The 14,711-nt window shown below is 43.8% G+C and overlaps 1 protein-coding gene and 1 pseudogene across 1 annotated transcript; one reads left to right on the forward strand and one right to left on the reverse strand.

The window, feature by feature from the left end:
- Nucleotides 1–2,674: 2,674 nt before the first annotated feature.
- On the reverse strand, nucleotides 2,675–5,849 carry LOC125094398 (enteric beta-defensin-like). The gene is made up of 3 exons (XM_047719984.1): nucleotides 5,681–5,849; nucleotides 5,009–5,122; nucleotides 2,675–2,919 (listed from the first exon to the last, which is right to left on the reverse strand). Exons 2-3 carry the CDS (start codon nucleotides 5,064–5,066, stop codon nucleotides 2,774–2,776), a joined length of 204 nt encoding a protein of 67 aa, XP_047575940.1. The 5' UTR covers nucleotides 5,067–5,122; nucleotides 5,681–5,849; the 3' UTR covers nucleotides 2,675–2,773.
- Nucleotides 5,850–9,634: 3,785 nt separating this feature from the next.
- On the forward strand, nucleotides 9,635–11,544 carry LOC125090794 (importin subunit alpha-1-like; annotated as a pseudogene).
- Nucleotides 11,545–14,711: the final 3,167 nt, after the last annotated feature.

A 14,711-nucleotide genomic window follows, 5' to 3' on the forward strand; every position in this document is an offset into this window, starting at 1 on the left:
GAACCTGATGATATTTTAGTCTCCTATTCCTCTGCCATCTTGCTCACAAATCCCCAAACATAGCTCTTTTAAAAACCATTATTTTATTATTATCTCTCATGGGGCTCTAAAGAGAAATTGGGATCCACTGGGTGTCTTGGGCTCAGAGATGCTCATGGGTTGGCCGTCAGATGGGGCTGGATCCATCTCAGGGCTCACACACACCCTTGGACCTGGGCTGGGAGGCTCCTTGCAGGGGCTGGAGCAACATCTGTTTGTCCACGGGGTCTCCCAGGCTGCAATTTCAGAGACCTCAGTGTTCTCACACATGACCTCTGGGCTGCCATGGTATGTGTCCTGGGAAAGGGACAGCAGGTGTGGCTCTGTGACCTCGGTGGCCCCTCAGCATCACTTGGATGTCTCTCTCAGGTGTCGTGGTCACAAAGGCCTGCTGGGAGTCTAGGGGAAGGGGGCACAGACTGCTCCTCTTGGTGGGAGACCCGCATGGTTCTGGAAGAACTTGTTTGGAAAAGACAACCTTCCACACACAGAAGCTGATTGGAGGCATGTGTGCCAGATAACGACTCGGTTTTTTAAATGAAACCCAAAGGGGTTAACTGACTTTGCCAAATCATTCAAGACCAGCTCCCCTCCCCCAGCAAGAATCTGTATGGAACTGGGTTTCACCTGGAATAAAGATGACAGGGCTGCTGAAGAACTCGGCCTGCCTGGCTTCTGGAACACCTGAAGCCTCACTCTTCCCCTCCCTCCCTTCCCTCCCCTCCCCATAGCCTCCTGGGGCTGTGGGCTGTGGCCTCCTGCAGGAACAGGACAGAGAACGCTCCATCTTCTGTTCCCTCCCTTAAACAACACTCTGTTCTACAGATGGGAGGCGGGTGATGCCTAAGTCATCCCTCTCCATGGAGCCCAGTGAAGATTTTCTTCATCCCTGGCCAATTCTCTAGGAGGAAGCTGAGTAGTCTCAATAAGAAAGAATTGGCTGCCGTCTTTAAAACGGAAGTTTTTCATTTATAATGAATGTGTGTTTTCCCTTTAAAACCAATGTATGTTTTTCCTTTCATCTCTATACTTATGACAGTGTTATGGGCTATTTATAGTTTTATCCACTTAAAAGATGAGGAAAGAGAGCTTTAAACGTTTTAAATCAGTTATTCATTGTTTTACTCCTTTATCTGACCAAAGTTGTCGTTGTGATGATAATACAATAGCTACAATTCATTGATCCCTTTCTCAGTGCCCAGAACAGTGCTTAGCCTTTCCCAAACAACATCCCAACAAGTCCATGAACTGGCTTGAAAGCAGACCCACCAACCTCCTGGGAATCAGCCTTTCTGTTTATATCCAGATCACACACCTGTAGCTCCGTCCCTCCTATGTGCAGGTAAGTAAGTCCCTTTCTGATATTTCTTAGCATCTCCAGGTGCACTTGTGCTTAGCTGACATCATACCCACACCACAGCTGCCCACGTCTCTGGCCACCCCTGGGTCCCAATTCTGTGTTCCTGCCACAGCTTCCTCCTGCTTCTCACACTCATGTGATGCAGTCCCTTGTTCCTAGGCTGAGATCCCACACCCAAAAAGCCATTATATGAGACAAGGTTTTGTGGGTATTGGAAACAATGGAAGGGCGGGCAGGATGTGTGAGTCACTGCACAGAAAAGAAAATGAATTAGCAATAAACAGGACAGCCATCCACTGCCACCAACTCCTCCAGACTCTCCCTCTGGCATCCCTTCTCCTGTTGTGCCCTGTAGGGCATCACATATGCCACCCCAAATATGCCACTTAGACATACAGATTATTTTGAGCTGAAGACAATTGAGAAATAGGAGCCAAAACAAAAAACAAAACAAAAACAGGACACGTCTCTGCTCTCCCTTACTATCTTCCCAAAAGCAAACCTAGACTCTTCATCACTGAGGACTCTAGACTTTTACCAGCCCAGAGACATCAGGAGAGGAATCTCCATAACAAACCTTGGTAACATAACACTTGTCCTCCATCAGTCTCCCCTTCTAGTTATCTTCCCACAGTTTGCTGCCCCTAAAGGCCCAAACTCCTTTTCCTTTGTCTTGTGACTTCTCTGCATTTACTGCTCTATGCTATGATGCTCTATAAGCCCCAAGTTCTAACCTCCCCTCAGAGTTACTCATCACTGGATTTCTCCCGCATGTATGTGCACGGAACATATTAATAAGTTACATTTATCTCATGTCAGTCTCTCTTTTATCAGTTTAATTTCCAGGAACCTAGGAAGGTAAGAGAAAAAGGTCTTTCTTCCTCTAAATCCCTCATGTGTCTGAGTCCCTACTGGTGGAGTCCCTGAGTGTCCTCATAAAAAACTAAACTTTTACTTTCGAAAACATTGATCCACTTCGCACTTGTTTTCCTTTACCTCCATATTATGTATATCTCCAAAAGCTTTGCTTTCAAAACCAAAATGTCTATGGTGTTTGCTTAAACAATAGACAAATTTTCTCCAGTAAAACTCATTTACCTGTTACCCAGGAGTGAGTGAAATTGCTAAAAATCAACATTTTCCCCCTTTTAACCCATTATAGAGCAATTATTTTTCCATAATACATGTGAGGAAATAAATATTAGAGTCTAATCTTAATCTAAGTTCATAAAACTCTCAGGAACACCATACAACCAGAAATAGAGGAAACTGGTTCCCTGATTCTGACCAGTGATTTAATGGGGTTTACATTTCATAAACATATCTTAGGGGAACAGCATCTCTCTCCACCATGGTCTTAGCAGTTGGCTTTCTTTAGTTCTGCTTCTGTCTTCTGCAGCACTTTTGTGTAGGGAATAAACACCTGCCAATCTCTTCCCAGTTATGAAGGCATCTGAGTGGAAAACAGAAGCCCCTACTCATGAGACAAGAAAAAGGAAGCAGCACTCTTCCAGAGAAACCTGAAAGGAAAAGGGAGGATGAAAACTTGTTCACACACCATTTCAGGAAGACTCCAAGCACGAGTCATCACCCCTTTGTAAATCCTTGAAGGGGTGCCTGGGTGGCTCAGTCAGTTGAGCATCTGACTCTTCTTTTTGCCTCAGGTCATGATCTTGGGGTGCTGAGATCAAGCCCCTTGTTGGACTTCCCACTCAGGTGTCTGCTTCCCCTCTCCCTCTCCCTTTACCCCTTCCCCAGCTTGTGCACTCTCTCTAAAATAAATAAATCTTTAAAAAAAATCCTTGGGGGAAGAGCTTCTTTCTCGAGAACAAGGCTCTATGGCCACAATGATTTTTGACATGGGTGTGACTTCTTGTAGATAATTTCCTGATGAAGGGACTGGATCTGCTGGGTCATGGATGCTTGTTCTTGAAGAACCGGATTGCTGGACATTGATTTGTGACAGAGTGACTTGGGCCACTGGATGTTTTCAGGTGGAGGTTTGTCGAGGATTTTTTTTCTTGGGGTGGAGACACACCACTGAATTACACACACTGAAATTCAGTAATTACCAAACACAGAGAAAGCAAGCCAGGTGTCATTTGTTTGCCTTTCTTTTTCCTAAATAATATGGTTCATTGAGTCTTTGAGCTTAGGTGAGAAGTGAGATGCAATGAAAGTGTAATTATTGCTTTTTCTCAAATTCCTTCTTTCTCTCTTCTTCCTCCCTCTCTTCCTTCCTCCTTCCTTTTCTTCTTCCCTCCCTTCCCACCTTCCTTCTTCCTTCCCCCCTTTCTTTATCTTTTTCAGTTCCCTTCCTTTTTTTTTTTTTTTTTTACTTTGATGACTATAAATGTCAGGACAGAGTCAAGGAAAGGGGAGCAACCAAGTGAATGATGCTGCAGTTCCCCTTTGCTCAAAAGGATATGATGGAGAACAATAAATTCCAGAGGATTTCCTATGGGAGGGAGTATCTGGGGACACACACGGTGAATTTCCTAAGTGTATGATGGGAGTCCTAGTCCTATTATGAGTTTCTCTAGACAGCCAACCTAAGATATATACTCTTATATCTAAGGATATAAAGGACAGCCTGGATTTCTATCTTTAGGATAAAATGAGTTCTCTTTCTATTTAGGAAGGCACAGTCCTTGGGCTTTAATTAAGCACAGGCCTGTCAATCTTGCTATGAAATAGCAGTGGGACGTTTCCCAGTGATTTTTGTCTGTTAGGCTGGGTTGAGACCAAATGAATCTCTGAGAACTCCCAGAAGGTCTTCTGCATGTTTCATGGTAAAGTGAGAGTGTTTATTTTGAACGGTTGGTTCAAATAATCTATTTAGCTTAGAGAAAAATGGTGAGAAATTTCAGTCTACCCTCAAATTATTTCAAGCCTCTTTTTTTTTAAATTATTTATTTCTTTTCAGCGTAACAGTATTCATTGTTTTTGCACTACACCCAGTGCTCCATGCAATCTGTGCCCTCTCTAATACCCACCACCTGGTTCCCCCAACCTCACACCCCTGCCCCTTCAAAACCCTCAGATTGTTTTCAGAGTCCATAGTCTCTCATGGTTCACCTCCCCTTCCAATTTCCCCCAACTCCCTTCTCCTCTCCATCTCCCCTTGTCTTCCATGCTATTTGTTATGCTCCACAAATAAGTGAAACCATATGATAATTGACTCTCTCTGCTTGACTTATTTCACTCAGCATAATCTCTTCCAGTCCCGTCCATGTTGCTACAAAAGTTGGGTATTCATCCTTTCTGATGGAGGCATAATAATCCATAGTGTATATGGACCACATCTTCCTTATCCATGCGTCCGTTGAAGGGCATCTTGGTTCTTTCCACAGTTTGGTGACCGTGGCCATTGCTGCTATAAACATTGGGGTACAGATGGCCCTTCTTTTCACTACATCTGTATCTTTGGGGTAAATACCCAGTAGTGCAATTGCAGGGTCATAGGGAAGCTCTATTTTTAATTTCTTGAGGAATCTCCACACTGTTTTCCAAAGTGGCTGCACCAACTTGCATTCCCACCAACAGTGTAAGAGGGTTCCCCTTTCTCCACATCCTCTCCAAGCCTCTTAATTCTTGGGTCTATGTTATCTGGTGTGGGCGATGAGAATAAAATTGGCAATATGAAGACAAGACAATGGATCTTCATGGTTGACAAACTCAAGGGCCAGCCAAGGATGAAGAGCAAGGTGATTTTCTTTCAATCTTTATAAAGATTAAGGGGACATGGTTATTGGCAGAAATGGTGTTTGGAATTCTAGCAAAATTACACAATGATGAAAGGGCAGCATCTTTCCTTCTGGCTCTCATGTCTCTCTCTTAGAACATAAAACACGTCCCCTGAGCCAGATGCAACAGTCATAGGGCCATATGCCTCATAAATTGCTGTCCCGCTTCCATGTGGGATGTAGAAAGTATATCCACAAACGGATTCTTTCTGGCAGTGAATCTGGGTGGTGTGGAGCTAGGCTGGGTCTATCTCCATTTAGTAGCAATCCTAGGACACATAGCCTGTGTTTAATCTGTTCTCACTGTGGTTCTTTTAGGCTCCCAATTTTCTGTTCTCCTCCCCAAGGAGACAGGAGACAGGAGACAGAATGGCGTCAGAATGGTTTTCAATTCAGTATACATGGGGTATATTCAACCCTGCCCATGAATCAGGACTTGGTCAGACCAAGGATCTCTACGCGTACTCTTGGGAGTTTGAGCAGGGCAAAGTCAGTTAACGTTTAGAGCTGAGAGAAGGGAGGAATAGTAGGTTACCTTCAACAGGTAAAGGACCCCGCAACACCTGAATTTTCTTATACTATTAATTTCATGTGGATCGCCTCTTAAATTCACCACTAACTACCATAGCGATGATGAGTTAAGGTAACATCTTATTTCTCCTCTTCAGAAAAAGAGACTGTTGGACCAAAGTAACTGGATTGTGAACTTCTTCGAGTCTATGACACTTTCTATGCAAATGAGGATTCTAGGAATGTGCCTTTGTGACCTCAGGTTATTCCTGGCGTCTGATCAGTCATGTCCAGATCCCAGATCCCATGTCCTAATCCCAGATTAGAAGGTGTGGAGGCAATACAGTGTTTTGTAAAACAGCAGTTTGTTTTTCTTAGAGTAGCCCTTTGGGGGTATGTGATGAATTAATAATTAAACCTCCAATTGTAAGAATAAAGCTTCAGTAGTGTAGATTTATTCCTTGTCACTTCTACTGAGGAATGTTTTTTTTGGCGGGGGGGATCTTCTTGGAAATGTGAAATCACAGGACACAGACAACATGCCCTCCCCCTCTGCCCAAGGCAGCACATTTTCCAACTAATTCCACACTGTAAGTCTGAAATAGGTCCTTTTTGTAACAGTGAGCCCAGGGCCTCTACCAAGGGAAGGATATTTGACATATGAACCATACATATTTTTAGGAAAAAAGATACATAAAGTAAAATGTTGGGTTTTTGTCATTTTTTTTTCTCCACTAAACAGTGCAGTTTTGGATCTTTTGTGTGGTTAATTTTATGCCCAAGTCCAGATTTTAAACTATTGTTTCATTTTTTTAAGCTTTTATTTATTTATTTGAGACAGAGAGGGAGAGAACATGAGAGGGGAGAAGGTCAGAGGAAGAAGCAGACTCCCCCCATGGAGATGGGAGCCGGATGCCGGCCTCAGTCCTGGAACTCCAGGATCATGACCTGAGCGGAAGGCAGTCACTTAACCAGCTGAGCCACCCAGGCATCCCTATTGATTCATTTTTTTAATAGCACATGAGCACAGCCACACATAAACTCCTATTCTTAAAGCAAATGATAGCATTCCTTGTATTTTTAGTGAAACCTAAAAATAAGATTAAAAAAAGGCAAAAGACATCAGAAATCCAAACACTGTGTCAGAAAGACAACATGTGTCAGTGCCCCCTTGAGTAAACCTGCAAGGGCTTCTCTTCCCAAGGCTGCGTTCATGTCAGTAAGTCCTGAGTCTTTAATTATTAGGAGAGAATTTTTGGACAAAGACTGGTGCTGCTGAGGTCCCAGAGGGTCGTTACTGTTGCAGAAGCACCCAGTCAAGGTTCTGATCCACAGCTGGGACAGGGTTTGGCTAGGACTTCGTAGCAGGTCAGCTCTTCTGAGAGAGAGAAAATCCCCCTCAAAGCTCTGCTAAGTCAGTCTCCATCATGGGCCAGTGGTTTCAGAATCAGAAACAGCCAGCAGGTAGTTATTTGTATGATTTTGTTTTCCAGCAAATTCAGTTGATGAGGTTTGGGGGCTGAGATGGGAGAAAAAGATGCAGCTAAAAGTGTAGGAATGGTTTAGCAAGAACCTAATAGGTAAGTAACTGATCATGGAAAACGACCTTGGTTAACAAACCTCTTGTGGGATGAGCCCTGGGTGTTATAAGGAATCGCTGAACACTACGCCAAAAACTAATGGTGTACTATATGTCAGCTAGCTGAACATATTAACAATTAATTAATTAATTAATTAATTAAAAAAGAAAAGCAACCTTTTGTAATAATGTTTCTAGTGTCTGAGTGATCTCAGGTGGGGTGTGGGTCTCATGCTTTCTCTACCCTGTCTCTCACGGAGTCCCTCCTTCCTTTGTCTCTCTCTTGCTTTGCCTTCCTCCCCCGCTGCCTGCTGCGAAGTGTGGGGACACAGTCATAACCGACGTTGCTAAGACATGGACTATTCGACATAATTTCTTGTAGGGGGGCGTCTGGGTGGCTCAGTGGGTTAAAGCCTCTGCCTTCGGCTCAGGTCATGATCCCAGGGTCCTGGAATCGAGCCCTGCATCCAGCTCTGCTCGGCAGGGAGCCTGCTTCTCTTCCTCTCTCTCTGCCTGCCTCTCTGCCGACTTGGGATCTCTGTCTGTCAAATAAATAAGTAAAATCTTTAAAAAAAATAATTTCTTGTAGGTAACCAGTCTGCTCTGGGCTCAACTTCCTATTTTCTCTCCTTCCTTCCTTCATCCCTTTAATTCTGTGTTCATAACATCAAGGATATAACAGAAGTTAGGCATCCAGTTAGAAACACTGCTTTGATGGGCTGCCTCCCGGCCGGGACCCAGAACAGCGCCGTTGGCAGGGGTCGGGGGTTGGAGTCCTCCAGGCCCCTGGACCTGCAAGGACACAGCCATTCCAAATAGAGCCTGGGCTGCTTTTCTCTAGGCACTCTCGGTGACCCAGAGGCTCATCCTTTACGCATAAAAATTTATAAAGTAGCATTCTGCACGTCTGTCCTTGGATGAAATCAACTTTCTTGCTTCTATTAAAAAAGAAAAGTCATCTAGCAGAAGCTTGCTGTTAGGCGACAGCCTGAGCAGAGGGGAAAAGCAAGCTACTTGGCTCCTTCCCTTCCCTTCCCCTTGGCTTAGAAATGGTTTTGTGCCTGGGTGGCTCAGTCAGTTAAGCATCTGCCTTTGGCTCTTGTCATGATCCCAGAGCTCCTGGACTTAACCCCGCATCTTTGGGCTCCCTGCTCAGGGGGGAATCTGCTTCTCCCTCTCCCTCTGCTCATCTCCCCTGCTGGTGCTTGCACACTCTCACTCTTTCTCTAACGTGCTCTCTTAAATAAGCATAATTTTTTAAAAATTGTGTATATTTAAGGTATACAAAATTATTTGATGTGTACACATAGTGACATGATTACTGTAGTGAAGATAATTAACATATCTCCCCACATAATTACCATCCCTTGTGTGTGTGGTGAGAGCACCTGAAATCTACTCTTGTAGCAAATTCTAAGGTTCGATATCATATTCCTAACTACAGTCATACGCTAGACACGAGATCGCTAGACTTCCTCATCTCACCTAACTACCACTCTGTACCCTTTGATCAGCATCTCCCCATTTACCTCAGCAACCTGCCCTTGGTAACCAGCATCTGACTCTATGCTTTTAGTGTTCAACTCTTGTAGATTCCACGTATCAGTGACAGCATGTAGTCCTTTTTTCTTTCCTCTGTGTCTGTCTTATTCTACTTAGCATAATGCCCTCAGTGCTGTCCATGTTGCTGCAAATGACAGGATTTCCTTCCCTCTAATGGCTGAATAATAGTCCATCGTGCATATAGCATACTTCTTTATCTGTCCGTCCACTGATGGACACGTAGGTTGTTTCCATATCTTGGCTATTGTGAATAATGTTACAGTGAGCATGGGGGTGCAGACAGCTCTTTGAGATTCTGGTTTCATTTCCCTGAGTATATACTCAGAAGTGGGATTGCTAAATCACCTCGTCTGTCTTTCTTTTCTTTCTTTTCTTTTTTTTTTTTTTTTTTGAGAAATCCACTTACTGGTTTCCATAGTGGACATATCTATTTACATTCCTATTAATAATGTATTGGAGTTCACTTTTCTCAACATCTTATCAACATCTTTTTTTTTTTTTATGCTAACCATCCCAGCAGGTGTGAGGTGGTACCTCATTGAGGTTTTGATTTGCATTTCCTGACGATGAGTGATGCTGAGCATCTTTTCATGTGTCTGTTGACCACACAGAGCCAAGGAAAAAACGAAATGCAAAAGTAAACTACAGATTGGGAAAAAATGTTCACAAACTGTGTATCTGATAAGGGGCTAATATACGAAATATGTGGGGAAAACATACAACTCCATAGTAAAACAACATACAACTTGATTTAAAAATGGACAAAGGGACACCGTCTTTGGGGTGATCCGTGGTGGACGTTTTGAGGGCAGTTCACCTGCAGCCTGCGCGTCCGGACCGCCTCCCGTGGAAGCCTGAGCCGGCCGTGTAGCTTTCTCCCTTTGTCTCATAACCATGTCCACCAACGAGAATGCTAATTCACCAGCTGCCCGCCTTAACAGATTCAAGAACAAGGGGAAAGACAGTACAGAAATGAGGCGGCATCGAATAGAAGTTAATGTGGAGCTGAGGAAAGCGAAGAAGGATGACCAGATGCTGAAAAGGAGAAACATAAGCTCGTTTCCCGATGATGCTACCTCTCCACTGCAGGAAAATCGCAACAACCAGGGCACTGTAAATTGGTCGGTTGATGACATTGTCAAGGGCATAAATAGCAACAATTTGGAAAGCCAGCTCCAGGCTACTCAAGCTGCTAGGAAACTGCTTTCTCGGGAAAAGCAGCCCCCCATAGACAACATAATCCGGGCTGGTTTGATTCCAAAATTTGTGTCCTTCTTGGGCAGAGCTGATTGTAGTCCCATTCAGTTTGAATCCGCTTGGGCTCTCACCAACATTGCTTCCGGGACATCAGAACAGACCAAGGCTGTGGTCGATGGAGGCGCGATCCCAGCGTTCATTTCCCTGTTGGCATCTTCCCACGCCCACATCAGCGAACAGGCTGTGTGGGCTCTAGGAAACATTGCAGGTGACGGTTCCGTTTTTCGAGACTTGGTTATCAAGTATGGTGCAGTTGATCCGCTTCTGGCTCTCCTCGCGGTTCCTGATATGTCATCGTTAGCATGTGGCTACTTACGTAACCTTACTTGGACACTTTCAAACCTTTGTCGCAACAAGAACCCCGCACCCCCGCTAGACGCCGTCGAGCAGATTCTTCCTACCTTAGTTCGTCTCCTGCATCACGATGATCCAGAGGTCTTAGCAGATACCTGCTGGGCCATCTCCTACCTGACGGATGGTCCAAATGAACGGATTGAAATGGTTGTGAAAACAGGAGTTGTGCCCCAGCTTGTGAAGCTTCTAGGAGCTACTGAATTGCCCATTGTGACTCCTGCGCTAAGAGCCATAGGAAATATTGTCACTGGGACAGATGAACAGACTCAGGTTGTAATAGATGCAGGAGCGCTTGCTGTCTTTCCTAGCCTGCTAACGAACCCCAAAACTAATATTCAGAAGGAAGCCACGTGGACAATGTCAAACATCACAGCTGGCCGCCAGGACCAGATCCAGCAAGTTGTGAATCACGGATTAGTCCCATTCCTCGTTGGTGTTCTCTCTAAGGCAGACTTTAAGACACAAAAGGAAGCTGTCTGGGCTGTGACCAACTATACAAGTGGTGGGACAGTTGAACAGATTGTATACCTCGTCCATTGTGGCATAATAGAACCATTGATGAACCTCTTAACTGCGAAGGATACCAAAATTATTCTGGTCATTCTGGATGCCATTTCCAACATCTTTCAGGCTGCTGAGAAACTAGGTGAAACCGAGAAACTTAGTATAATGATTGAAGAATGTGGAGGTTGGACAAAATCGAGGCTCTACAAAACCATGAAAATGAGTCTGTGTACAAAGCTTCATTAAACTTGATTGAGAAGTATTTCTCTGTAGAGGAAGAGGAAGATCAGAATGTTGTGCCAGAAACTACCTCTGAAGGCTATACGTTCCAGGTTCAGGATGGCACTGCTGGGACCTTTAACTTTTAGCTTGTACAGCCGACGCAGAAAGTTGTTTGTGGTGTGCTTTGTTTGGTAGAAGTTTGTCTTACTGTTTCTCTACTAAGAACTCTTTTTAAATGTGTTTTGTTATTGTAGCACTTTTTACAACAAAACTCTACTTGACCAGTTCCAAACTGTAAAAACTGTATGAAGCTCCTCCTCCCAGTGGGTTTCTTATTTCTATGTGGACTCTCTTCTCTTGCAGTGTCCTGTAAATAAAGATTAAATTCCACCCTTTAAAAAAAAAAAAAATGGACAAAGGACCTGAATAGATATTCTCCAAAAAAGAAGGTGTACAAAGAGCAGTTGAAATTTTAATACTGATTGCATTGAATGTGTAGTTGTTTTTGGTAGCACATCTTAAACTTAAGAGAAAAAAAGTGGGAAGGCATGGCCTGACCTTGCAGGAGATAATTACAAGTGTGTGAATTACAGTCACCTTATGGAGGCTTTTGTCTAAATCACCCTAAGATATATAAATGTTCTCATTTTCCTGACTGCGGTGTGGGTGTGAGTGTGGGTGTGGGTATATCTGAGGCATTTTAGGATTTCTTTTTTTTTTCTTTTTCCCCCTCTCGCGAACCTAATTAGAGCTCTAGCAATGTTATGATCCTCTCAACGATGACTACAAGACCATTTTCTTTTTATTCACTTTTATCCTTTCTACTTTGGGTTCACTTTCCTTTATTCTAGTTCCTTAGGGTTGAAATTTACATTGTTGATTTGTGAGCTTTACCCCTGTCAATCTTAAAAGCATTCAATGTTATAAATTTCTCTCTAAGCACTGCTTAAGTTGCATTCCCACAAATTTTGGCATGCTATTTTCATTTTTGAGAAGTTTAAAATATTTGCTAACTTCTCATGTGATTTCTTCTCATACCCATTAGAAGCATGTTGATTAATTTCCACATATTTGGGGATTTTTCCAGATATCTTTCTGTAATTCATATCTTTGAAAATTCCACTGTGGACAGACACAGTGTATATCTGGGTATGATACACAGTGAATAATTTCAATTTTTCTTCATTTTTTGAGACTCGTTTTATAGCCGGATAGAGCTAAATTACATAACATTTCAATGGATTCTGTGATTATTGGGTAGAGTGTCCTATAAGTTTCATTAGGTCGCACACTGATGACACTGTTGTTCACGTCTTCCACATTATTCCTGATGTTTTGTCTGGTTTTGCTTTCTGTTATGAGTGAAGTGTGGTAATATTTAATTGTAATTACTTATGTATCGGTTTCTCTTCTCATTTCTACCAGTTTTCCTTTAAGATTTTAGGGACTTTGTTATTAAGAGCATTCTAATTTAATATGAACATACGTTCTTGGTGAATGAAGCACTTTATACCTGGGGAAAATATCCCTTTTTATCTCTCATAATACTCCTTCTAAAATATACTCTGATTTATAGGCAATTAGCCTGCATGGCCAATCGTATTTTCTTTAGCACATCTGTTTTCAGTCTTTTATTTTTAATCTATCTTTGCCTTTCCATTTGATACCCCAAGTGGGTTTCTATAGCATGTATCTTATTTTTTAAGAAGCTAACAATCTCTCCCTTTGAGATAGAATCTTAGCTGTACATGTTGTACCCGAGTTTTCATGAGAGACCACAAGGAGCCAACACCGATGCAATCACACGAGGGTTTATTTAACAAGCTTAAGCTTGGGCCCAAGTATACCCGACACAGTGGAGTAGGGACTTGGACCCTGAACCAGATTACAGTCAGCATTTTTAAAGGCAGAGTAGGGGTGGACTCAGGGATGGGTGAGGACAAAGGGGATTAGGGATGATGTAATTCTCTAAGGAATTTGGAAGCAAGGTCTCTAGGACCTTGAGGGGCTAGGATTGTTGGGAGAAAGGTTATTTATTACTAGCAATAAAAAATCTTCTCGTGAGACCTTTAGATGTATATCAGTGGATCATATGCTTGGGAATGATTGCTGACACTATCTTGGAGGTTTAGAGATAAAGTTTCATATTTCTCCTATCAAGTGTCCTTGTTAGTGAGATTTAGATTTAGAAGAAATTTAACTTTATTTTCATTTCCTTCCGCTTCAGCCTCCTTAAGTTTTACGGAGGGGAGGGTGATATTAGGGCTTGAGGAACTGAGTTATTCGCCTCTGGAAATTGGGCTATTAATAAGATAGCTTCTTTGTTGTAAATCTCTAGGACATTTGTAGACCGAGGGAGACTCCTGTCTTGCAGGATTGTGATCTCTGCAGGTTAACTATTTTTCTTTTAGGGCAGCCAAGGGTGGCTGAGGAATGCCACACATACTACCGAGAGGAGGGGAGCCAGTGGAGAGGGGGTGCAAGGTGCCAGCTTTTGCTTTGTCAAGATGGCTGTACTTATGTCAGGGCTTGACTCGAGGTGGGTACAGCCTTGTTTTTCTTGGCCTCCACATACATTTTACTCCAGTCTGCAGAGCCAAATTTCCATCTGGCATTATTTTTCTTCTGACTGGAGCATTTTTTTTTTAATAGTGCAGGTTTTCTGGGAAGGAATTTTCTTAGCTTTTTGCTGTTGTGGTTTAAAAAATTTTCCCCCTTTTTTTTTTTAATAGACTTTTTAGAGCCGTTTGGGGTACACAACCACACTGAGCAGAAGGTGCAGAGATTTCCCACATGTCTTTACACAGGCACAGCCTCCCTCAGGTTTTACAGCCTCCCAGGGGGTCCACAGCCTCCCAGCGGCTATGTTAGTTACAGCTGATGCACCTGCACGACGTACCATGACCACCCAGAGTAGTTCCAGAACAGTTCACTCGAGCTCCACAGCCCAGCTACACATGCAACCCCTTCCTGAAGACTCTCTCCGCGCTGCTGTGGGAAGGCACATGTTCCGGCCTGATATGTGTTCCTGGAATTGTCCATCCAGTCCCTTTGGCGTGTTTTTGTTTTGCTCTGGGCTTGCCAAGTTTCACCCCAGACGTGCTCAGACCAGCACCAGACCAAGATTCCAGGGAGCCCTCTGCTCCTCGTGGAGCTCCACCCCCATCTGGATGCCCCCTTCCGGTTTTCCGCACAGAGCGCGGGGGTCTTGTGCTGCCTGAACTCAGAAGGATTGGTGGTCCGCCTGGGTTCTCCCCTGTGCTTTGGTCTGGGCTCTGCTTCCCAAGACAGGGGGTCTCCCTCATGTCCCGCCCCCCACCCCTCCTGCAGCCGCAGCGCCCCATGCTGGCTGTGCAGTGTCTAGAAGTGTTGTCTCCCATCTCTGTCTGCTCCCCTAGTTGCATCCTGTCGGAGGGCAGGTCCCACAGCAGTTCATGCTTTTTTTATGGAAAGTGGGATTGAGGCTCTTCTCTTTGGGAATCTGCTCCCATCTTCTGACAGCTGGTTCTCTTGCTTTTCCGTAGGGCTGGTGTGGGGAAGATGGGTCTCCTACCGCAGCTCCTGGAATCCTTCAGTA

Source organism: Lutra lutra, chromosome 2 (genome assembly GCF_902655055.1).
Source record: "Lutra lutra chromosome 2, mLutLut1.2, whole genome shotgun sequence".
Classification (NCBI taxonomy): domain Eukaryota; kingdom Metazoa; phylum Chordata; class Mammalia; order Carnivora; family Mustelidae; genus Lutra; species Lutra lutra.

Bases quoted from the DNA above. Each gene is read 5' to 3' on its own strand.
- LOC125094398 (XM_047719984.1), bottom strand. From the start codon at position 5,066: ATGAAGATCCATTGTCTTGTCTTCATATTGCCAATTTTATTCTCATCG. The intron at 2,920-5,008 runs ATAACATAGACC...TTTTCCTTTCAG, and splicing joins ATTCTCATCGCCCACACCAG to GTTTCTCTGGAAGAGTGCTG.